Source organism: Sylvia atricapilla, chromosome 1, assembly GCF_009819655.1.
Source record: "Sylvia atricapilla isolate bSylAtr1 chromosome 1, bSylAtr1.pri, whole genome shotgun sequence".
Taxonomy (NCBI): Eukaryota; Metazoa; Chordata; class Aves; order Passeriformes; family Sylviidae; genus Sylvia; species Sylvia atricapilla.
The window spans coordinates 27,715,659-27,741,374 of record NC_089140.1 but is presented as its reverse complement, the minus strand read 5'-3'; the positions used below and the strand labels follow the sequence as shown (position 1 = coordinate 27,741,374).

At 39.7% G+C, this 25,716-nt stretch overlaps 1 protein-coding gene and 1 long non-coding RNA gene across 2 annotated transcripts in view; both read right to left on the bottom strand.

The window, feature by feature from the left end:
• The window catches only part of LOC136360689 (uncharacterized), a 538,204-nt gene that overhangs the window by 190,510 nt on the left and 321,978 nt on the right, over positions 1–25,716 (bottom strand). The window lies entirely within an intron of this gene.
• The window catches only part of SCIN (scinderin), a 48,554-nt gene that overhangs the window by 18,357 nt on the left and 4,481 nt on the right, over positions 1–25,716 (bottom strand). The window contains exons 3-4 of the mRNA XM_066318110.1: positions 24,386–24,547; positions 12,267–12,416 (exon numbers count right to left, since the gene is read on the bottom strand). Of these exons, the coding sequence (XP_066174207.1) occupies positions 12,267–12,416; positions 24,386–24,547 (312 nt within the window). The remainder of the gene's footprint in view (positions 1–12,266; positions 12,417–24,385; positions 24,548–25,716) is intronic.

The window sequence follows — 25,716 nt, the reverse complement described above, 5'->3', positions numbered from 1 at the left end:
CATGCATATGTCTGCATGTTATAACAATTAATACTTTTATCAGTAAGATTACAACAGTATTTAAACAACAGGTAACTGCTATGCTGAAATTAGGTTGTATCATTACATAAGCACCTACTAGCTGAGCTGTAATTCTCTGGGGCACCTCCCTCTTTACAGATAATTCTCATGTGATGGATCAAAGAGAAAACAAATCACTCCAGCTTAGACTGCAGTCACAGGCTCCCAAAGCTTTGCAGCAAGGTACCCCAATAAGACCATTTGAAGGACACCAGGTCTTCTGATACTTACCTACACACACTTTAGTTTCACACCACAAATCCTGTGGTAGCTATATACACTGGACTGTGCTCACATAACCCTCTCTGTACAGTCAGGCTGCTCCTCTGGGTCTTGACACCGCATGGCCCAGTGTGCTGACAGCCTGGATCTGAGGTGCGAGATCCTGACTTCCAAATGTGCCAAGAGCTCAGACCCACCAATCCACCCTACACACCTGGAAATAGCAATGCTCTCTTTGGTACACAAGGCAACCTAGCCACACTTTTCCCCAGATGTCCATCCATACTGGCAAACTTCCAACCTTACATCTCATAAATACACAGGTGCACACACATGGCTTGAAAACGCTTTTTAAATCATCATCATCATTTATTATGTTTATCATATTATCATTATTCACTACTACAGTAACAGCAATATAAAGAGTAATAAAGGGCCCTGAAAGCATATCCATGCCCCACCTTCTTCATTCTTTGGGCTTAGCATTGTTTTAGCAGAAATATTCATTAACTCCATATCTTTAGATCTTGTCTGAAGGCATATAACAGGAAGTCAGTCTGCATTAATCTTAAAATTTTGGCGTTTTAAGTTCTGCTAGACTTTTGTGTTGACAGGTTAGTACAAGAATACCATTATGCAAACCAACAGAACATCAGTTCCTCTACAATTGCCCACGTTCACTCTTGTGGTAAATTCAACATAACTTATCCTGCCTGCAGAACCTGTTTCATATTTGCATGTGCACAAGCTCTTCCCTGTAAATATCTGCACTCCCTCAGATAAGTGCAAAATACTGAGCCAATGCTTTTACTCAAAAGTGAAATTCCACCCTTAAAAAAGAATGGAAGAAATCACAGACAAAAAGTTTTTCATCTAAAGGAGTATGACAAAGTAAATAAAATAAAATCATTACAAGAAATTTGGCAAGTATTTTCTTCATAACTGGAGAAGCCAGCTCTGCATCATAGAACAGTTGATATTGATTTAATGGGAGCAAGAAGTTTAAGGAGTTCAGTGAGGCTGAAAATCCACCAAGGAAAACAATACCTGAACAACATGTCAAGTGAAGATTAATTAAGAGAGAAAACCAGTTTTATACAGTTTAACTTGTGTACACTAGCACTGTGTTTGATTTTCTACATATACACTTTGGGTTAGGTTTCTGGGTGTGAAACAGAACTGTTTGTTGTGGCCGTGATCCCAAATATCAGATCTCAAAACCACTCAAACTCCCATTTTCATATGTTAAGAGCAATAGAAAGAAAAGCAAGATATTTACATAGCTTAAAGCTGTCTAAATGACCTGACATTTTATTACTTAATACTTTTGGAAAACAGTCAGGGTAGTAGCTCATCATTTACTTTCCTGTATGCCTTGACACAAGCAAGTATATCCTGCTCCACAAATTCAAGGTACACATGTGACAGAGAATAAAGCCACTGTGCAGGGCTACAGGTCTAAACAACAGACACAGTATGACCTCATTGGTAGATAAAGGCTTAGATTTTTATTAGCCTTCAAAGTAGAGAAGAATATTACAAGGAACATCTCTCTGAAGTAAGTATTCTCTCAAATATGTACTTGAGCAGGAAAAAATGCATCAGAGAAAGGAAGGTATGAACATGATGCAGGCTAGCAACTACTTGGTTGATCCTGGGTATCTGGGCACAGAGGATCATCAGGCAAAGGTGGTTTAGAGCTTTGCTGCTAAAGTAACTAGCCACATTTAACTTCTACTTGTTTGGGGTTACTGGTTCCTCTGTCAGAGCACAACCACTGCTGAGGTTATTCAGATTATGAATAACCAAAAATGCTTATTTTACTGGTTATTGTAACCTGGAACACTTCCCATCAATTTGATCAAATGTTCATTGTCTTACAAAAAATTGCACTCCCAACAGGAAAAACTTCTCCTTTCACTGAACTGCTCATAGGGTTTATGCCTGAAATGGCCTCTCACTAGCAATTCCAGCAACAACAGGTCTCATTATATGCTCACCTTGAGCAGACAGTCTCCCACCCCCCTGAACACAGATTGAAAATAAGATGGAAACAGCCATAATGCACTGAGAAGTGGGCAAAAGATGGTTTATGTTAACAAATAGTTCCAGCATGCTGTTAATTTCTGGGTGTTTACCATGTAATTTATCAAAAGGACTTTCTGGCATTAAGGTCTAAATCTGAGCTGTATAAATTCAGATTGCTACAAAACAGCAAAACACATCAGCTGCTCATGGCACTTTTGATGCATAAATTATGGCCTACATTTTTAGCCAGTTTCTGTCGTCTCAGGAATTTCAAATGCAAATCATAATTTTTTCAAAGCTCTGTGTTTAACTGCCTAAAAATAGGGCATTAGGGTTTGGCAGCTCTTAATAAAATATTTGCAACTTTGCATATCTCTCTGGGAGAATTTGAATATATAGCCTTTACTCACATGATAAAAACATTCTAACATTAATTGTCTGTTCTGTGAAACTGGCCATGGATAACATGTTCACAAAAAGGTGGGTATACCAGTCCTGAGAGTACAAATTTGATTTTTTGATAATTTGGCTCTGAGGTAAAACAGGCAGCTTTCTGTCGTGCTGGGACTGCACAGCTGGCAGTATCTAAGCCAGTTATTTACTTGGAAACTGGGTGTGCATGAAATGAGGAAATTCCCAGCCTATATTATCTGCAAATATCTGGCTTTTAAGATGGCTCAAAGATGAAGAGTGATCCTGTGTTAAAGAAACCAGGAGGGTGAAAGGCAGTAATTATGAAATGCAGCAGTCTTTTTCTAACCATTACTGCTGCTGAATGAACATGGGAGATTTGAGCTGTTCAGCATCTGTCTACCTGCAGCATAATTAAAAATGAACTAATCAATCATTTCCACATCTATTCTGCATTTATAGTAATTCTTTCTACCTAAATTTTTAATCTCACTCCTTTGTTAACATCATCCTCTGATACCAGTAGTATTAAATATGGGACCCAAAGCCTGCAGAGATTTCCACATGTACTTGAGATGCCCATTTTTTTCTGCTTTATTGAAACATAAATTGAGGCACACACTGAAGCCTTTGCAGCTTTGCAGATCTGTGTTTGAAGGCCTTGTGGATAAAATATCTTATGTGCTGCGTGACAGTGCATGCTTATATGTTGGATAACAATGAAATAAATCAGTAACTAATGCCAACAGGGGGCCTCAGACATAAAGAATATTTATCTGATAAAATCCACAACACTCTCAGCTTTTCATTCCTTAAGTGCCTCCAGTTTTGCAGCTGGTCCCAAGGCTGTGGCTGGACCATACCGATACAGGAGTGAAAAGAAAAGTGTGGCAAACACTCCATAGAGCTGGAGGTAGAAGCCCACAATTGGCAGCCAGAGACCCTGCTAGAAAATCAGTGTTCCCAGAGGATGCACAGCAGCTGAAAGAGCAGCAGGCAGCTGTGATACACAGCAGCAGCATGAGACCATGAGACAGGAAGGTGGAAAAGGCTACTCAAGGCATTGGAATATTTCTGCAGTGCAACGCTGACTGTATTCACAAGCTCAGCATTTCCAGTCCCATACAGCAAACAGACCAGATACGCTGGGGATCCTCTCTGCTATGACAGCAAACCCTGCAATCAAAGAGCATAGATTGGACTCTAATGTTTAAGAAAGCAATTCAGAGAGTATTTTGACAGATATGCTCTAATGATTCCTGCTGAAGCTTGAAATAAATTAAATATTTATTAGCACAGAGGGAGCAAGAATGTTCCTTTCACCTGGTTGTCTAGGAGATATATCCTTCTCAGCTCTTTGAATTTAGTTTCCTCCTGCTTGTTTAGGTGCCCTTCACTAACTTTATGTCTTTAAGTTCCTACATGATCTAAAATTTTGTGTAAAGAAGCCAAAATGTTCAGCTATGATTTACGGTTCTTCAGAGTTAGAAGTTGCAGCACTCATTACTGCAATATTTAAATCCATCCTTATTTACCTACCTTTTATTTTTGAAGGTAAAGCCAGATAGTATAAAAGTCATAGGCAGTTGTGTAAGCAGAAGACGTGGCCCTAACAGACTGCTTTGCAGTACCTGCAATTATTATATTTATAGATTTCTTCAGCATCACACACTGTGGTGGGGAAAATATTGAACTGATCCCCCAACACATGGGATGTTTTCTTCCATACAGCTGTGCTTAACTCTGGCCCAAACATGAGAGGATTCTTATTCCAGTTTTACATGGCCTGGTCAGGGAACAGCAATCTGTAAACATGCAGAGTCCTTTAAAAAAAACCCTAACAAAACAATCTACAAAGGATTTCCTCCCTGAGCCCTTCTTCACTACAGGACTTCCACTAAGGAAAATTCAAAGGTAACCTTGCAGACAGATGCCAGTTGCTCTGCAAAGGGCTGAGAGAAGACAAACCTGCAGAAAAAAGAAAAGGAAAAAAGAAGTCCCTTCAAGGTACATTTCTGTTAGGGTCATGCAGGATTCCAGGAAGAGACTATCCCAGAGCTTTTTATACAGCAAAGAAAATCTGCCCTTTCAGGTCTTCTCCATGAAATTCCCCTGTTGCAAGAAAGTACCTTGAAATAAGAGCTAACAAGCCCATGTGGAGATAAGTGCTAATATCTCTTGTCTTTGGCCTTCTCTTAATTATGCTCATTTAAAACCTGAAAATTATAGTACTTTTTCACCAGTAGATTTCTTGATAGCATAGCACAGAAAGGAAAAAAGCCATTACAAACTCTATTCATATTCTAACATGTAATTATAAGATTATAATTGACTTCTGTGGTAGCCCTGCAAGCACTACAGTGCTAAAGAAGGAAACATAACAAAGATGAGTGGCTTTCTCACAACCAAGAATGCAAATGAGACATGTTACAATTTAATCCAAAGCACTTCCAGAAAATCATTAGGATCTTAGAAATTCACTAGAATACATAGTTCAGAAGCAACTTTCCTAACATTAGAAATTATGTTTTCAACCATCTGCTAGTAGAGCTGCTTATAAAGAATTCAGCTCATGCCATGCAGTATGATACACCTGAACATTTTCTTTTCTGAAAATAAATTTCTAATGCAGGCATTGAAATTCATATTTAGAGACTTAATTAGAAGCCTGGCTTTCAGATGTGCTTGCCACCTGCAGCTCCTATTCAGTTCCCTGTCATTTAAGTACCTGGCTTCAGGCAGCCAAGACTGAAAACTGAAGCTTGAAGAATATTATAGGCAACTCCCAACATTTAGGAAGATTCTTCCTTATCAGCCTCTGCCATTCTCTGACAAAACCCCTCTTGATCTTCTACATGGGTCTGGGGAAAACACTGGGCCAAATGCTCAACTGGTGCAAAGCAGCTAAATCCAAATCATACAAGCTCTGTCTGAGTATGAGTTGTGTAACCTAGTTATTTAAATGTAAATTTGCATCAAGAAAAGGTAGTTTCCTTAATGAAGGAGACAGGCTCCATCACTGTAAAGAGAACAGAACTCCTGGTTTTGACAGCTTGAAACTGGCACCCTGAAGGGCAAGGGGTTTGCACTTTGTACCCACATTCACAGCCCATCATAAACCTTAATTAAACATTGGAATGTTTGGTAAATTGCCACTCCTCAGACTGAACAGGTGTTCCTGTGAAAGGTGCCCAGTCATGTGTAGGATTTTTACCTCTGTAGGTTTATTCCCTTGGACTAGTTTGGGTTGTATCCAACAAACTCTTACTGCTTAAAATGACAGGACCCAAATTCTTGCTGGCACCTGCATATACCCAAAATCACTCCAGTGAAGAAGCATTTTCATCTTCCTGAGGAGTAAATTTGACCCATAGTTTCAAAGCAGTCTGAGAAAGCTCTCTGTTCATTTGAGTAGCCAATGCAACTACTAATAGAAACTACAGATAGTACTTCTGCTATTTTCTGTGCATTAGTTTTCTTAAATCTTTGCATTCTCATGAAAATGTAGTTGACTTCTCTGTGTGCCTGTGTTACTGAGTCTTGCACTGGTGCACCTTCCATTGTCCTCACTCCTCTCTCAATGCATTCATTTTCCTTTGTACATGACTGTTCGATAGTGTCACTGGAACTGAAATTTATTTTCAGCATTTATTTCACGAAATTCCTTGAACATATGTCTATTTTTTCTAGCTGTCTCTATTTAGATAATAAAAGGCATTACTTTCATTTACATATTTCCAAAGCCATAGATAGGACTTCACTGCTTTCCATATTGGGCAGTTTTTTGGTTGTGAACAGGTCAGGTTGGACCCTGACAGTTACATGCAATTCAGAGCTTATGAACAGGTAGCATTTGAGTAAAACTGTGTACAAGCTACATGATTAAACAAGTGTCTAATCCCTAACAAATGTCTGGAGTTAGTCCACAAAAAGTTTGAATAGAATATTATTCTAAGAAGTTACCCCTCTTCCTCCTCTTACATCACCCTCACTCCCACTGTTCTCCTCTCCTCTGCATACAAAACAAACAAACCTCCCCTTAGCATGACTTGAGTTAATAATACAACCAAAAGCAAGGGAACAGGAAGAAACACAAATGTTGAGAGTAGCAAGAGTAGTTTTTGCTTTTGCAGAGTTTTGATGACAGATCCTGCTCTTGCTGGCTCTGGGAAAGGAGCAGGCACCAAACCAGTCCCTTCGTCTGTGGTGCACAAGCTGCTCTTCCTGCCTTATGTAATGATCCATGTGACAGGGCCAGGGACTGCAGGAACCTGCACAGCTCCTTCAGAGCAACACGTCCTTGCACTCTCACACCCACTTACAAGCCATGGCAAGCCTCAAGTTTTCCCAGCTACTTCACTGTGCTCCATGATGTCCTTGGAAATTATCTTCGGTTTGTAAAAAAGAAAAATTTAAGGGCTTGAATTTAGTAAGAAAGGAAGGAGTGATCCTGCTCTTCTACTCATATGGGCAGACATCTGTCCAGTTAGTTTAAGGCTAGTGGAGCTTCATGTTTTCAACATGTTTTCATTATTTGGGTCTCTAGAGCCTCTGTAACTTGCATTTGCAATGGGATCTCTTTATTATCTGTGCTCTTGGGATTTTATCCACAGGGCTGAGTTAGCACTGGGCAGTACTGCCAGTACCTTTCCAGCTACAAAGGTAGAAAGGTGTGGCTGGCTGTAATATGATCAGACCACTCAGGTGCAGTATTTATTCACACCATAGGCAAAAACAATCGTCATTTAATACAATGGCATTCAGGAATTCTCATGATTAAGCACTGCTTAGGGGCTTCAGAGAAAAAGCAGGGAGGAGAAAGGGTGCTTTAACAGCAAGGAGGAAGAGGTTCCCCCTTTTGCTAGATATTTACACTAACTGAATCTTTACACAAGTATTTTATGAGAGGTTTGGACTTACCTGTTGTAAGGGCTCTATAATGCTCACAAAAACAGGCATGTGACAACTGCAAATGCTGAGTAAATAAAAGTGGCGAAGCTTAATGTTTAAATGCAGAGGAGTGATTCCAAAGGTGCATACTAACAAGATGATTCACTTTCTTGTGGTTTTGGACCTCGACTGTCACATTTCTCAGGTTTCATTGTTTTCAATCATGAAAATCAATACCTTTGCAAAACTACAACAAGAAGTTTCAGCAGTAAAACCCACAGCAATCATGTAGTACCAAGAGTTGCTGTTTTAAGGGAGTAATATATAGAGGAACAATAAAGCAGTTCTATGAATCAGATAGGCTCAGAGAAAACAGAAGCATCTTGAAAAGTGTTAGCTGAACATGACATGATTAAGTAGAGGGGGCAGACAAGGGCTTAACACTTAGTTTAGGTAAAACTCAGTCTTATCCTACTTTTTCACTGGCTCTGATACCCTACGGATTGACAGAGCTGCCAACATACTTGAAATGTATCACAGGGAGATGAGTCTATGAAGACAGAAAGTACTATCAACATAAAACATATGTGTCTAGTATTTTAAATTTCATAGAGGAAAGCAAATATACTAAGACTTTCTCCTTCCCTCTACTTCATCTCTGGAGTTATGAGACCAGATTAAGGGATTGCTGCACAAGGAATGGAGGATTGGATCTTTGCATTCTTTCCCTTGAGTGACCCAGAACTGAATGTTTCTGTGCTTCCTGCATTACTGCAAGCACCTTCACTTTGCTGGCTGACTAGAAATCTTCATAAATACAGTCTTTTCTGATTCCTTGTTTCTCCAGTTTGCCATTATTCCACAATATTCAATAACAAGATTATGGGAAACTCTTTTTAAAATACAGCTTCTCCATTTTTGTCCTCTCTTCAAAATTAGAGCAGAGATTCCAACTAGAGTAAGAAAATTACCTGTCCTGAGCATGGCTGCCTATTGTTTTGGCTACTCTCAGTCTTCAGTGATCGCTTGGGAAAAAAAGCAGTGCTGTGAGATCTCTGCTTACCACTGCAAGCAGTGAGAAGGATGAGTATCAGTGTCAGCACAGTGGGCCCAAGGGAGCAGATGGGGCTAGCAATAGACACTAGAGGATTTTGGTCTTAGGTAATCTTTGATATTTAGTCTTCCTCCTTAAAAAGAAAAAAACAATGTAGGTCTCATCCTAACGTGGTCACTCTGCAGCTACCAAACTGAGTCAAACACTGCTAAGATCTGTCTTTGGATTGGTCCAATGAAAGTCCAAAAATTCCTGTAACATAATTTGAACATTCAAGTGTAAGATTCAGCAGAATGGGTAACTATTCAGCTGTTCACATGTGAAAATCAGAGCGGAGTTGGCATCTGGTGATTTTTTCATTGTTCTGTTGAGACTGGTGACCAGTAACAGCAACAGCAGCAATTTGTCCAAGGTGTTCTGTTTCTCTTTTAATTTTCCAAGGTAGCAACCCTGTACAGCACTGCTTCTTTAAACCTGCCAGTCACTACTTCACCTAAAGCGCAAACACAGAGGTGAAGCCAGATACATAAATATCTTTGATGTGTTTGCACAGAAAGCTTCTGCCTTGTCTTCACAGTCAGAGTTCTAGTGATCCTTGAAGCATCTTATGAGAACTTCTGTGCACCTGCTGCAAGTCTGAGCTTTCCAGACATGCTGTGTATCCAGAGCGCAAGCACAGGGTGGTCACTGTGTGTTCCCAAGGGGGAAGTTTTTCATCTGTGGGGACAGATGAAAAAGGGCTTGCAGCTGTAAAAACTACTCACATACCCAGCTTCTAGTAATTCTCCTTTCCCAGGGCGAGAGAGCTGAATCTTGCTGGTCTGCCACAGCAATTCGTCCAGCCCTACAGCAGCTCCAGATAGTTCTCTCCCATGGGCAAATTCAAGCAGTGCAGTCTGTTCCCATTGCTAAAAGTGGTAGCTGGGAGCAGGTAACTGCCCTTATCACACAAGTTCACCTCACCCACACCACCACAGCTCCCAGCAGGACAGTGGGCTGGCCGGGAAACACCACTGCATCACAGCACTGCTGCCTCTGCTAATCCTACAGCAGGACAGAACTGTAGCAGCATTAGCTCAGCCAATCTTCTGTCTTGCCTCCGTGGTGGAGTGCAGGCACAGAAGTCTTGCTTTTCTGGTAGGGAGTCACAACTCTGATCTTGTGGAGCAGGAATAAGATCAGTATTGGCTCTTTCTGCTGGTACTCATGGTGGGTATGTCAGCCCCTCCCTGAAGCTCCTTCTGGCACTGCATGAGCAAGTTTAGCCACAGATATGAAAGCAGGTTTCTAGCTCACAGGAAGGAGAATCATTCCTGACATTTTTCAGAGGAGATATTTTTAGGAAATCTCTTTCTGATTTCAGTGGCATACTGGATGACAAAACGAATATTTAAAATATATAATTCTTTTCCCTAGAAAATAAATCAACCTTTTTCTAAGAAAGCTGGAGATGCCAAAAATCCACCCTTCCTGATGTGGAGGGAAGATACAAACACTATGTCAGCTCAACAGCAGTTAGCCTGGGAGGGTGTGACAGCAAATTAAGAGACAATTCTGTGGAAGCAAGGAGAAATCCAAACAAAGAGTACCAGGAACTGGAAAAAACTTGAACAGGAATAAAGATTAATAAATTTTATATGTTTGTGAGGTTAAGTACCCTCCTGACTTATTAGTAGCACATTTCAGAGCAGACTGGGACAGCCATCACTGAGCTGCAGACCCTGTTATGGAAGCAGCACTTACATAAGCAAGGCTAGCATAATGCAGACTAGAAGATAAACCCTGACTGGAGACACGCTCACTCAAACTGAGCTCATCACAGTGGCAGCAATAAAAGCAATTAATCTAATTGCATTGAACTACCCATTTCTGTTCCCTCTATATTCAGAATCCTCAAAGAAAAGCAGAAACTTCTTCATACACTGCTCTGCAAGTGAAGAAAAAATTTATTCCCCGACACAGTAACAGTGTACTGCAGGATCAAAAGGCAACCTTGGTGTTTTCCTGCCCTTAATCATGTGTCAAGGTTGCTACAAAACAACAGTTTCACACAAATGAAAGTCTGGCAAAGAGATGCAAGGGCAGGCATATTTCTTCCCCTCAGAGCCTCTGGAGGGGGATGGCAGGGAGGTGGCCTGCAGCTGGACCGTGTCCTCTCTGGGATAGAACGTAAGTCCAACTTACCTGCACCTGAGCCAGATTAAGAGGAGCAAAGGGAGCTGCTCTGATACTGCTCCCAAGTCAGACATGAGTGTATCAGAAGCTCTGTTCAGAGCCTCCAGTGGTAAGCCTGGGCTGGGCTTGGCAGCAGCAGCTGTGGCCAGGGGCAGGGTCCCAGGGCCACCCAGCCCCAGCTGCAGCAGGATGCAACCCAATGCTGTGATTCAAATTAGGAATCTAATTGTCTCTCTGTGCTCTTTTCAAAAGGGTTATTCATGTAAAACATGTGCCACGTCAGAGCCAGTGTGGAAAGTCTGTACAAGGAAGAAAAAAAACATACAGAGGATTGTCTGCTTGGACTTTTTCTCCCTCTTCAAAAATCTCAAGTATATTGGGCCCCACCTCTCCTACTTCTGAACACAGACACATCTGTACCCAAACCCACAGGAAAAGAGGTCCTTGCAAGTATATGGACAGTCCACCCAAAGGGTCCCCACAGCCAGCACAGCCACGGGCTGCTGGCTCTGCACCTGTTTTTCTGCTCAGGCAGTAACTAGTTATGCTGCATATGACCACACTGAATGAAAGCACCACAAAAAAATAATTGCACTCCTGCATGCACCATTAGCTTTACTTCCTGAACTTAATCTGGAGTACAAGACAATATCCTAGCTGTATATATTCCATTTTATTGAAGGACTGCTTTGTGACCCTGCTGCCCTCTCCTCTCTTTTTAGAGAATGAATGGAAGAAGCTTAATTTAGGCCACTAATGCTACGTGCCAATGATTTTATTAGTATGCAGCCTGCAAAAACACATGAGCATTTGTTAATTTTTTGAGATCTGAAAAATCCACAAATTGGGAAATTTTTTTCCACTCTACTTTGATCAGCTCAGTTATGATACCTGAAATCTGGGGATTTTAAGTAAATGGTTAAACTTTCTAAACATATGAGGAAGGGGCTCACTGGGTTACTAAAGGCTTAGGTGCATATGATCTGGAAACAGAAGCAGAAGTATGCAAAGCAGTGTGCTTGGCCCCCTGCATCAATATGCAATTTGCTACATTTTTTTACCTTCTACACACAGTAATTCTGTGTCTTCCTTTGTTTGGTGCTGTCCCAGATGGACGCTCCTTCCCCACAAAGAGCTGATAGTGTGCTTCTGTGCAAGCCATGCTGTTAATTCAGTCACTGTACTGCTAACTCAATAAAGCAAACATTTGCTCTTGTAAAAGAATTCTCAGATAATTAATTATCTCAGACTGTAATGCCCAATTAAATTAACACTGCCTGGATAAGGAAGGAAGGAAAAGGTATAAAATCTGGCCTACTATACCCTTTATCTGTCTTCCTAGCATCAACCCAATCTGATTTAGTTCCTGAGGTGCAAAAACTTTTATTCACAGCTCTGTCAGCAACAAGTTAGCACATTACAATACCTCAATGAGCCGGTCTGGCTCACTCCCTTCTTCCACAGTAATTAATTTAGACCTTCCATTTCGTTCATTGTCCCGAATGCCAACAGCAACCTGTGTAGCCTTCAGCCGCTCGTACTTATTGCATGACGAGCCACACCACTGATAGATTTCCTGAAATAATCAGAAGAACACACACATTAGCAATAGGATTCAACACAGCAAAATTATGAAATTTATTTTATTAATACTTATCCTTCTAAATCTAAACCACCAGAACATCAGTGAATTTACATCTTTCAGAAGTACTTTCTAGAAGAGAGTTGCTCAATCATGTAAATATTTGCAGTACTTATGACAAAATCTCAAACTGCACCAGGAGAGATTTAGGTTGGATATTAGGAGAAATTTCTTCACAGAAAGGGTGAATCAACATTGGAATGGGCTGCCCAGGGAGGTGGTGGAGTCACATCCCTGGAGAGGTGTTTAAAAAAACTCTAGATGTGGCATTCAGTGCTGTGGTCTGGTTGACAAAGTGGTGTTCAGTCAAAGGTTGAACTCGGTGACCTCAGAGATCTTTTAATCTCAAAGGTCTGCGTCATGTGATGCTGTAATAAGCAAGATATTTACATAATAAAATTTAGTTTTCACGTATTAGGACATCACTTGAGCCCAGTTTTGGCTTGATTTTTATCCCAATTACATACAGACCTTCACCTAATTAAACAATCAGAAACTTCTAAATTTGCTGCTGCAAATTTTATATATATCAGCTCCTCTTGTATGGTACCTCAGCAGTACTGGTACTCACCTGTATCAAGAAACAAATAAATTTCAAAATCTCAAGGAAGATCCTGACTGTATGTGTTACAGTTAGATCTTTCAATTCAGTTTTTATTAGTTGACGTTTTGCAGAATGCAGCATGTTCCCAGGGCACCTCTCAGGAAAGGGAGACGTCAGAACCAGCCTTAGATATGTCACCTGATTAAGCCACACAGACCAAGGATCCCCAGTTTTGGCAACTCCCATTATTCATTCAGAACTTGAAGCATTTCAGAATAAAGACTTTAGATTTCAGTCTTGACGAAAATTACTAAAAAAAGACATAACACAAGCTGCAGGGAGGCTAGAGGCTGGGCTGGAAGGAGCCAGTCAAACGAAATGACTCAGCTTGGCTGGTTGCTTTTCCCACCTTCTCCTGGAAGAAGGTAATTTGATTCTTCACATGATTCTGTCAAATAGCTCAAACAGTACACCAATAAAGGTGCACAGTCATTTTAAGTTTAAAAAGTTTCAACTGGTTTGTGTTCATCTGCAATGTAAATTTTAATCAAAGGCCTCCCTGAATAAATTACTTGAGTTTAGTTTTATGTTGTATATGCAACTGTATAAAACTTAGATTTGAGATAAAAATCTGTTTCATTATAAAAAAAGTTATTTCTGCTGACCACTGTTGCTCTTTAACACTACTTGAAAGGGTGATTTGAGACAAGTGAGGGATGAAGCACAGTTTCTCAGTACCAGCAGGTGCAAATTTTTAGAAGACAGCAAATATTGATGGCATTTGCATGCAAAACAGCACTAGTAACTTCCAACAGTTACTTTTCACCAGTTTGGACACAAAAAAACCCCACAGGGAGATCTCAGTGATCTCCCTGTTCCCTTCCAACCTCCCATCCCCGCTTCAGAAGCATCTCTTCAAAGACAAGTTCTAAGCTTTGTCAGGATTACACCACAGATTCACAGAACTGTATCTCTTTCACCTTGCAGATATTATGCAATGAAAGCTGTGAGGTTTTCAGCTTGCCTTTAACAGCTTGACTGTAGGTTTAAATTTTTTAAAAAAATTGCTTCTAAGTTCTGGTTTAAATATTGTCAGTTTACCAAGTATCCAGAATCTGGAGATATAGCTGGTGTCAGGTCTGAACATTATCTTAAATCTGACTTTGTACATTTGCCCAGGAAAACAAAATGTCTGTTCATACTTAGGGAAATAATTTTCTAAAGAACTGAAGATGTAGAAAGTAGAATGTTCCAATATGAGCAGATTTTTTTAATACATTTGTTATTGCCAGGCACTGCTTCAGCCATTTTCTACCAACTTCATGGAGACTTTCCACAACACAGGCTCCTTTAGCATGTTTCTCATCTTGGCCTACATCCTACTATTTTCAATTATGTGAGAAGCCAGGAGTCACTAGACATACTGCAGCAATAAACAGGAATTCTTTATTTCCCACAGTGTGTAGAAGCAATAAGGAAGAGTAAGAAGTCATAAAAAAGAGGACTAGGGAAAGAGGTAAGGCAGTTAATGCCTTATCTCTGTGTTGACGTGGCAATTGGTGGAGATTGCTCATTCAGAAAGGTTGGAAGTGCAGCTTCAGTTGTACCCATCGGCCTTCTCTTGGCTTTTGGTAACTGGAGATGGAACCTCAAACAAGTAGTTGCATCTACGAAATGAGTATTTTTGCAGTGCTAACCACAAGGGATATTGTGAGACAAACTGCCACTCTAAATTACAAAGACCTTTACTTCTTGGACAATAAATTCACATTTTCTTTTCTTAGCATCTCCTAAAGGCCTCACTGCACCCAAGTTACTCCACATTCACAGTTTACTCTCCCTATCTGCCTTCAGTCAGCAAGTGACTGAAGAAACTGAGCTCTCCTACAGTCCACAGGCTTTAGGCTTCAAATGAACCTGAGGAAGGAGAAGGACCTTTAAAAATCGACAGTAATGGATTTCAGATTTTTAAATTTGCAGGTTTCATTATTTTTCTTATGGACATGGCGTCCATGTTCCTGGTTTTCTTCTGCTGTGTAAACCACCACTTGAATCAACAAGCAGCGTCTGAAAACATTCTTGATCTGGAGATTCACAAGATCCATCTGACATGGTTATTTGAAAAAATACTGATTTTAAAAGCTAGAGAAATAAGAATCTGCTTCTTTTTAGCAGAGATAGAGAATAAAGACACTATTCTTTATTAAAAGCCTGGAAGTTAAACTTTATGTAGTGTATAATCAAACAGAAGGATGTGAGCAGCCACAAGTCATAAAAATGTCCCAAAGTATATAATACTGTAATGTATTTACTATGATCACTAAAATACCTTAATTATTCAGTGCTAAAGCTTTCAGGAGCATGGATTTCATTAATTTTCTCTTCTGAACTAAAATAATCTCATTTTCAAGGTATCTAATTTTGAGGCCTCAGAGTAGAGAAGCTGAGTATCTACAAGTTTGCCTTCCTGATATAATTTATCCATTTCAACCTCTAGGCAGATTCAGTTTTTCAATAATTTAAAACCAGAAAAAGAATTTTTGAAGTTAAAGCCACATCTTGAGAAGCCTAATGTTTAGATCTGAATTTACCTGAAATACAGTCAATTAGTTATCTAACCATATCCAACAAATCATTGATCTTCTGGATCATATTTCATTATTAATGTATTTATTTTTACACATATAAAGTGCTCAACTATCGGCAAAATATTATATTTAGCTTAAGCTCACTCACTACTTTCACAGTTTCCTAGCTGTACTACACCTTCACTATTTTTAGGTATGTTTTGCTGACTTTATTTGAAATTGGCAGGTTGACAAGAAATGTTTCCATTAAAATGAAAACAGACTTCAAGTGTTCACTCCCCTCAAAATAAAAGGGCTTCATTCATCAGTAATTCCTGTGCCAAGCCCAGTTTATTTTCAGAAGTTTGTACTAGCAGTATTTATTTTTTTTAAACCTCTTAAACAAGAATTCTGAGAGATACTCTATATAAATGTCTGTTGATATCAATACAATTGTCAGACCACGGTGGGACAATTAATAGCTGAGGGCAAGAAAACCTCATAATGAACAAGTTTATAATGAAAAGTTATAATGAAAAATGTTATTATGAATAACAGTGACCACCCTAGAGCTCCTAAGTGAGGATAGGAAGCCAAGCTGGGTCCATGCCATGTACACTGTGGTCAGAATGAGCTCTCCCCTCAACTGCACATTTTGGGGACACCCATAAGAGACTCAGAATTCACTGCTATGACTCCTAATAGCTTCTGGCCTGGAGAGCGACCTTGTGCAAGTCACATGAGATTTCTCCAGCACATAAAAAATGACCCAACATTTAGCTTCTATACAGAAGTTGTGCATCAGGATGATTATGTGTGGCACATGTGTAATCCTGAGCAAGAGCACCTTGGCATTTTTCCCTGTATGGAGGGGGACTGTGAAAGTACACCTCCTGCTTCCTGCTCCAGCCCCAAACGGCATGCACAGCAAGAGAAGGAAAAACAAACAAAACAAAAAAAACCCCACTTATTTCAGAAGTGACATAAAACCCAGTTTTTTCCCTTCCAACACATAGCCACCTCTGTATTCAACTGGCAGCCTCCTTAGTCTGGAGGCAAATGAAAATATCTTTTCTGGATCTTTTGTGGTCATTTCTGTGGATCTTAGCCAGGACAACAACCGGAAAAGCCAAGAAGCTTAAATCCATGAAGCTGTTTTTCTGTAGTTAAACATGCCCTAAACATGCAAGTGTTTCAAACCTATATGTCTGTTGAAATATCTACTAATTTCCAGGCCTCTACTGTAATTGCTGATTTGCATTCTCTTACATGAAGAGATATTAAAAAGCTAAACAAATTAAATAGGTTTCAAAACTCTAATTTGAAGCACGTTTGTGGTGAAACTTCCATTTAGGTAGAAAATAACAGTGAAATGCTTAAATCCCATTCACCTTAAAATACTGAAATAAACCTCAAACTTTAATTAAGGAAATAATTTAAGCCAAGCATCACAAGCTGGTATGCCCCTTTTCTTTGTTTGGAGGCCCTGATACACCTTAAACCTGTCCACCCTTTGCCCACATACACTCCAGAACAAGCTCTCAAAATGTAATAGCACCTCAATTAAAAAAAAAAAATACCACTCTTAGCTGAGAGAGAGCTAAAATCTATGGTGTGGACCTTTTCATGTTGTCATGATGAAATTTATGCCAACTCAATATCTGTCAGTCAGGATGTTGTCTTCCTTTCCTCTAAACCCCAACATTTGGTGCAGCAGAGGTACAGCTCTAATGCAGAGAAGACTATTCAGCTAAATCTGCTCACTCCATACTACATTCTCTTTACCCCCACAACTCAGACTAAAGGGCTGAAAACGAGAAAAGAATATTTGTAAAGTTATAATCGCCTTAATTCCTCCCTTCTCTTTGATTTAGCTGCTGCTGTTCAGCAGCAGATCAGAGCCCAGGCAAATAAGCACATCCCAGAAGGCCACCTGCAGTGATTTCACTGCAGGCAGAAGGGCGGCTGATGAGGCTTGTAAGGATGGGCAGGTCACGAGGAGAAGAGCTGTGATGTAGGAGTCCCCAAAAGAGCCAGCACTCAGAGTACTAACCTCCTGAAGGAAGTGGGGAATAAAATGCCCAGCAATGCTAGAGGCAGATGGATGAATACTGGCAAAGCTTTATACACATCTTATCATGCTGCTATCAAAATAATGGGCAGGCACTCAGCTGAGATTCTTCATGGTCATTAGTGAACAGCTGCTCTGATAAGGCACGAGCTCCTTTTAGCTCGTTGAAAGTCTAGTCTTGTAATTAAACTTAATATGCTTAATGAAGAAAGGCCAATACAAAATAGAAATAAATTTGAAAAAAAGTATGCATGAGCTGCAAACAGAAATATTTGTAATGGCTTCAATTCTAAGTATTCATAAAGCAATGGCATATTACATTGGTATTTGTATTTCAAACACCAAGTTTTTGGAAATAAAACAGAGTGCCCTAAAACAAGAGTATGGAGTCTTTATGTTTGGTGGTTTTGTTTTGGTTTGGTTTTAGGTACAGGAAAGTGCTAAAACAAGAAAACAAGTCCACATGGTGAAGAAAATAAGTGAACTGAACAAAAGTAACTAGAATGCCGTGCTTTTTGTCAGCTCACTGACATCCAAGGTTTTTAAAGGAACTGAAAATATGCATTAAGAAGAATGTTTGGACTCAACCAGATTAATATAGACTTCTGAAGACATTTTTCTCTTTAAATTATTCACTTTTTTTTCCTTTCTTGACTGTTGAATTCTTGATACAGACAGGGAAAAAACCTCTTATTTCACATATCCATAAAATATAGTTTGTTGAAACTGTAATACTGTGAACCATTGAAAGCTGTGGAGTTTTGATAATCCAAAACAAACTCCAAATTCACTCAGCCAAAATACCTCTGAGGCCACCACGAGTCTGGCCCTAGTAAAATTACAATAGTGTCTTTGTAACCAGATTTTGGAGTCTCCCATTTGACTCAGAACAAATTTTAGACTAAAAATAAGTCAGATATAGCAGTCATACACTTAGTACATTCATTTTTCCTCTCACACCTGTTTTGCTAGTATGCACTAGGAAGAGTCCTTGCCACAGTGGATTAAGGGGTCAATACCAGCATAATCTTAATTCTAAACAACAGCAGCTCAAGCAGCAAAACATCAGGAAGAAAACTAACTTAACTGAATCCTTGTGGATACATGTGTGTCCAGTCCACCTGAAGCTTAAACAATGTTCTCTGGTTCAGCTACTTTTCTGTATACAAGTGGGGGTAAGGGGAAAGTTTCCAGTCCATACAGTATGAATAAAATCCATACTCTGAATATTTTTAACTGAAGTGGGGGGCAAAAGGACTTAATTTTTTTTTCCTCCATCTGATGACTTTGGGACTATAACAACTTCCAGAGTGTTGGCATTTACACTGTTAGAGTAACTGGTTCACAGGATTACAGAAAAATTAAGATGCTTGCTAACCAAGATACACATTGTATAGACAGAACAACATTTTAATGCTGTTAATAAGTCTATAAAGTTAATAAAGAACCTAAGCACTTTAGTTCTTCAAGCTCAGCCACTTGTTTGGCAGCTTCCTGCTGCAGTATGAGCAATAGTTTAACTCTCAGCTGGGGGAAACTGGGGAAGAGGTTAGTTGTAGGAGAAACATGTGAATGGAAAAACAACATGAGTCAGTTGTTAGAGCCAGGGAAAGCAACTAGAAATGTACAGTGAGGAACTGCAAAATGCCAAGAATCTGCTCTTCCAGCCCTGTTTATACCTTAACAGTGATTTTATTAAGGCAATTAATATGCCTGCTGTGAACTGCTTTATCCAATGGAAGAGAAACAAAGCCACCTAAAAGAAATACTGAGGGAAGAAGATTAGAGAAGCCACTAAGACAATGATGCTTAAGGTTGCAGTGTGATGCTGAATCATACCCCGTGGTCATAATCATAAAGCAAGTATCTGTTATCTTGCTCTTTAAAAAGCAGAAGTTACTTTTCTTTAATAATAATTAAAATATTAAACATAACTTAATTTATACCAAGTTAAACGTTGTTATGAAAAGCAGCTGCCATAGAAAGCCAGCCTTTTTGCCTGATGTATTTATTGTAGGGTCATTGTTACAAGGCAGCAATTTTTTTTCTTCTGACATGCTTATTGTTTCACTGTTCTCATAGAACATGCTGACAGATACATGATGACAACTCTGTTCAGTCTCACACGTTTGAATTCAAACTTCATAATTTTCATTTGGATTCATGAAGCCTTTGAGAAATACATACATTGATTGCTAGATAGCACAAGTTGTTTCATGAATATCTAATAGGCTCGTACATTTCAAACCAGCAACCTTTTGGCTGTTTATAAATCAATTTATAAGCCCCAATATAGGAATAGGAAGAATGGACAACTGAGTACAGCTTACCTTCAATCTTCATTTAGATTGAGCTATAGTTATCACCTCACCCATCTGCACTCTTCCTTTGGGAGAAAGGTGATGTTCTGCCTGCAGAACTTTTACTGTACTGACAAAACTTTCCAGCTATAATCAGGCCCAAGCTCAAACCTCAGTGGTAAATACCACACATTGCCCTTCACCTCCTTATTTTAACACATATACAGTATATTTACATATGCATCTAGATAAATACTAAAATGGCCTCAAAAACTGTATGTATGTTATGCACCACATACATATTCACTACAACTGTATATCACTATTATTCACAGTGATTCATCTTTTCCCTCGCCTTCTGTGATCATTTTCCATATCTTCCTGCTCCTTGCTGTTTTGAGAATCGTCTTGGTGATGAAGGAAGAATAAGGACTGTGTCTAAGGGGAGGTGGCTGGAGGATGGGGTGAAAGAGAGAGAGCTGCATCTGGAGGTAAAGGGGAGCACAGAGCAAGGCCAGGCAGTTTAAGGCCACCAAGAACTGTCAAACCCACCCTAGTGCCTCTTAGGTGGGATAGCAGCAATAGTTCAGGACAGGATTTGGAAAGGCTTTGTGGGGTAGCTGTATGAGGATCATCTGAGGTCACTTGCCCTCTTCAACCTGGAGAAGAGGAAACTGAGAGAAGACCTCATTGCAGTCTACAGTTTCCTCCTGAGGGGAAGAGGAGAGGCAGGCACTGATCTTTTCTCTGTGGTGTCCAGTGACAGGACCTGAGGGAATGGTCTGAAGTAGTATCAGAGGAGTTTAGGTTGGATATTAGAAAAAGGTTCTTCATCCAGATGCTGGTTGGGCACTGGAAATGGGCTCCTCAGAAACATGGTCACAGCACCAAGCCTGAGAGAGTTCAAGAGGAATTTGGACAATGCTCTCGGAGTCACAGAGTGTGACTCTTGAGGCTGTCCCTGTTTGGGGCTCAGAGTTTGACTTCTCGATCCTTGCAGGTCCCTTCCAGCTTAGCCTATTCTGTGATTGTGTGGCAGAAAATATCAGCTCCTGGGAGGCCTTGAGCAGATCTATGCCCGGACAAGATGCACTAAGCAGCACCTGACAAAGTAAGGTGTGCTCCACTCCAGCCTTCTCAGCAACTGCCTGTCTTGCCCAAAGACTCCCTTACAGAGAGATTCCCAGGTCCATCAAAGAGCTGTCATGGAAATCCCATGTAGAAAAAACACCACAATTTAAATTAGTGTCTGGCATCCCAGCTGCTGCTGGATCACTCCTGGATCACTCACTCTACAGGAAGATAGTTAGTCACAGCTCTCAGATCATGTGTTAGAGAAGACTGTTTGACTAAAAGGTCTTCACACATTTCCCATACATAACAACTCTCCTCATAGCACAGACAGTGCTTTCTTTGCCTTCTGCAGCTGTTTTCTCTTCCAGCCAAGAGAATTCAAAGGAGGCAAGGTGAAACCTGGGCAGCACATTTGAAGTGCTGTAAATGTGGTTTAGTAACACATTTAGTTGTGCTCATGGGACATGACCCCATTGGGATCCCAACCACCTTTAAGAGAGGGGTCAGGAGACAGGCAGTTACAACACTATTTTTTGATCTTATTTCCAACCAAGGTTTGACTCCAATAACTCGGAAGGCTGGGTCAAGATGGAATAACCTTCATTCAAGGTCAGGCTGAACAGGGAACAGAGCAACCTCAGCTTGTTGGAGATGTCCCTGCTCATTGCAGGGGTAGTTGATCTAGATGACCTTTAAAACATCATCTTGGTTCCCTTCCAACCAATCCTATTCTATGATCTAGGTATCAGATAAACATCAGAACTTGAACCATAAATATGTGAACCTAGCTTAAAACGCCCACACACACTTTCTGCTTAACGCATTGTCCCTGTAAAGGAAATCCTAGTGATAAGTAATAATTTTGTTTCTATTCATTATTATCATTCATAATTTTCCCTTATCTGTTCAAACCATGAATTTAAAATACTACAGTAATTGAGCTCAATGGGAAAACTGAAATGATTTTTTATTATATTAGATAAGTGGCTTGATAAAATACAACAGGAAATGGACAGCACAAGCAATTTTTCAGTGCCTTAGAGACTATCCTTCTGGTTAGCTAAGAGACTGGGGAAACTACATCTTGGAAAATCATCTTATTTGACACACTACAATGATTTGATATTAAAAGCACTGACCATAAGCTCATTATTTTATGCAATTACCACCCATTCTTAGACAATGAGTCTGCAGTGGTCTGCAATAAATACCAAGACTCAAAAGCAACCCTAATTAAGATTAATTTTATTTCAATTGTTAAGTAAAGGAATCTACTTTAGCCAAAATACTTTTCTTTTTTCAAAGGAACCTTAAATTCAATTAAGAGCTGCTGTAAAGACTCAAAGTCTTGCCCATTTACAGAGGGCCTCCAGTCATAGAAAAATTTCAATATGAAGTACAGTTATTTCAGCTTGAAATATAGTTCTTATAAAACTTGAGCAAGGTTTCTCCTGTGACATTGTATTTTCTTTCACACCCCTTTATTTAGAGGTACTTCACTAGACTTGTGAAGTCACCCTGAACTATGTCACACACTTGCACCTCCCACAAGCATGGTCTGGTTTATGCAATAACCTATGACTGTGAATATCTAGATGCTAAAGCTCTTTTTTCCTAAGTACATCCAGAAAAACCCATCTCCCTTACACAACTAACATGACAAGACCAAGAATGGTTTTAGTCATGTGATTTGACTGACATTTCCCATAGAATGGCAAAAAAAAAAAAGAGAGATCTAGATATTGTTCACATCTAATCTTTCTTCTTGCAGAGGCACAGCGTTGCACTGCTGCTTGACCTCTATCTTGTCAAATAGTGACTCAGAAACTGGTGATGTTACACTGAAAAAATTAAAAGGCTCCCAATGTACATTCAGTATCAGGTAAAGACTCTAAAGCCATACTACATTTAAATTGCCTAATGACAGCACTCTCACCAAAAGGGATGGTCCCAAGCTATACATGTAACACTGCAATACACCCATAGTGCATTTCATAGTGTAACTGCCATGCTTGCAGTGTGGCCTGAGTAATTGCTCAAGGTCATCTGGGTCACTGCAGCACAGTAAGGATCAGAACAAGCTGAATTCATGGAGTACACCCAGTTCCACAGCATGTCCATGGGAGGCTAACTCCAGAAAACTCGAGCCAAATTACAGCTTTACTGCAAAAGCAGCCTTTTCTAGCAATGTTTATTTCCAAACTTTCCATCTCCCATGGGTTAACTCTGGAAGGGAATAGATGATTTGGGTCTTCTACACAAAGGAGATTACTTTGGATATTGATCACCAGGTTGTTCCAAATTATTAAACTACATTGACATAAGAGAAATAGGATCATACTCAAAAAAACACTATTTGGTGTTCTATCAGAAGGCTGTGAAGCATAATAAAAATCAAAGATGTATTGATATCAAGAAGCTATTTGATTATCTTCCACTGTCATGCCAGGGGACACTTTCAGAGAAAAAACCAAATGCATACCATGAATTCAGAAGAGCCCATTTATCGATAGGTCAGGGAAACTGAGATCATGAAGCAGCTGACCACTTCCTTATGAAGCACTAGAGTTAAAGCCAACTGCAGATAAACAATTTCCTTTCACATGCTTTCCATTTTATATATGTAAGCATATGAGGCATGGGAATAACTTCAAATTGGTAACTAGCATCTAATTAGTGTGGAGTATATCCCAGCTGGTACTCTTGGTATCAGAAAGTCTTAGCAAGTATCCTGATGTGACAGCACTACACTTTAAGCCATTTGAAGCAAGCAGAATTATCTTCTCTTATGTGCCAATTCTTCTCTATTCTTCTGTGCTGTGTCTACTTGTTTTTTTGGCAGAAAGCCTTGAAGCACAGGATTGCTTCTTAAGTGATCTCTTGAAATATTCAAGTAGTTCTATAATCACATTTGCAGCTATTTCTTTAGGGTCAACTGTCACTATCAAAGTTTGATGACTATGAAGAAATGCTCTTAAGAGAACGGTTGAATCTGTGTTCTGCTCTGAACACTGGCACCGATCTTATTCATCTGGTAGAGCGCATCAAAGTCAAACTGGACTTAGAGTGATCTGTTTAAGCTCTTCAAACACCAGTAGTGAAAAAATCTCAATGTCTTTAATGGGAAAGAGGAGTGTTTCTTGAAGGATAATCTGTGCACACTTCAGGAAATATTTAGGGCAGTTTGAAACCTTTCAAGTGGTGTGACACTAAAAAACTTTCTAAAGTAGATTCTTTCTGTTGGTTCACATGAGTGACAAAATCAGTTTTGTGTTTTAGGGGATGACTCAAACCTTAGAAAGGATGCAGCTCTTGCTTTTCAGTGTTTTGCTCCAGAAAATACTTACATTTCCAAGGTCAATAATGAAACAATCTCCTTTGTTGAAGCTGGTCCATGCCAGGGGGACTTCTGTGGCTCTTACAACTCTCCGGCCTTTGATATGCAGCAGCCTCTGAGCACTCAGATCATTAGTAACAACATGATTAAATCCAGAGGCAACACCACCTGCCTGAATAAAACAAAACAAAGCAGCCAGCTTTATTTCTGCACAGTTACCTTTTTGGTTTTTTGCTACAGATGAGGAGCTAGCAGTGGCAAAAAATGGTTTATGTAGTGAGAAGCAAGCCAAAGTAATGTACAGTTTAAGAGTGGTGATGACAGACCAGACACCACTGCTGCTGAACTCTCTCTCAGGTGTGAACCTTTAGCCAAGGGAGCAGATATCACCCTCCTTCAAAGGGTTTTCTGATAAAGAGTGAAAGTAAAAGCACAGAATTTGCAGCACTCTCCAGCCTCATTCAGAGGATGAGATAACACTGAACCCCATTGTTAGGACAAAAGTCAAGGACGGGGGAAAAGCAGAGAAATACGCAGCTCCTTTTGAAGTTTTCTGAACTTGAATCTTAGAAGGTGGGATGGATAATTCCACAGCAGCTCTGTAATTTTTTGAAAGGAATACTTGCAACTTAAGAGTCAGCCCAGCAAGCAGTACTAAACCAGGAGAAGTGAGAGCGAACTTGATTTACAATCTGTGAGTGCAAATATAAGCATAATCTTGTAAACTGGCGTGATGCCTGCCTTTACGAGGCAGCATTCTCCTCTGGGAGACCCAGACCTCATGTTGGAACAGAGAGTGGCTCATGATATCACAAAAAAAATTAAAATGTACATGTTTGGGTGCATCACTGCAAACCTCACTAATGCAGAATTAAAAGCTTGGTTGTGTAGGCAGAGAGAAGTTACAAACATTCATAATGGGGAAAAAAAGGCTGAATGAGGCTCCCAGAGCTTCTACTATGGAGATATTCTCAGGAGATACATTACTTTATTATTTAAAAAGCCCCCACAGATGTACAAAAAAAAAAAAAAAAAGAAAGAAAAGTTACTTTTCAGCTATTCAGCTTCTGGAAGTGAAACAAGGACACTGACACCACACTATTCCGAAAGCTAAAATTTTTCAAAAAAATTTGGGAGATTGTTTTATCTACTTCAGAAAAAAGTTGCAGTAGGAGTGCATAATGTTTAGATTCATAAAGCATAATTTTTATATTCAAGTGAAGTTCTGATCTTCTCCAATCTATTCATGTTTCTAACTACTTGAGCACACTGGGTTCTGCATTTGAACAAAAATATTTGGTTAGCAAGACAGAAATTATTTCTGTGAGATTTAACATCTCC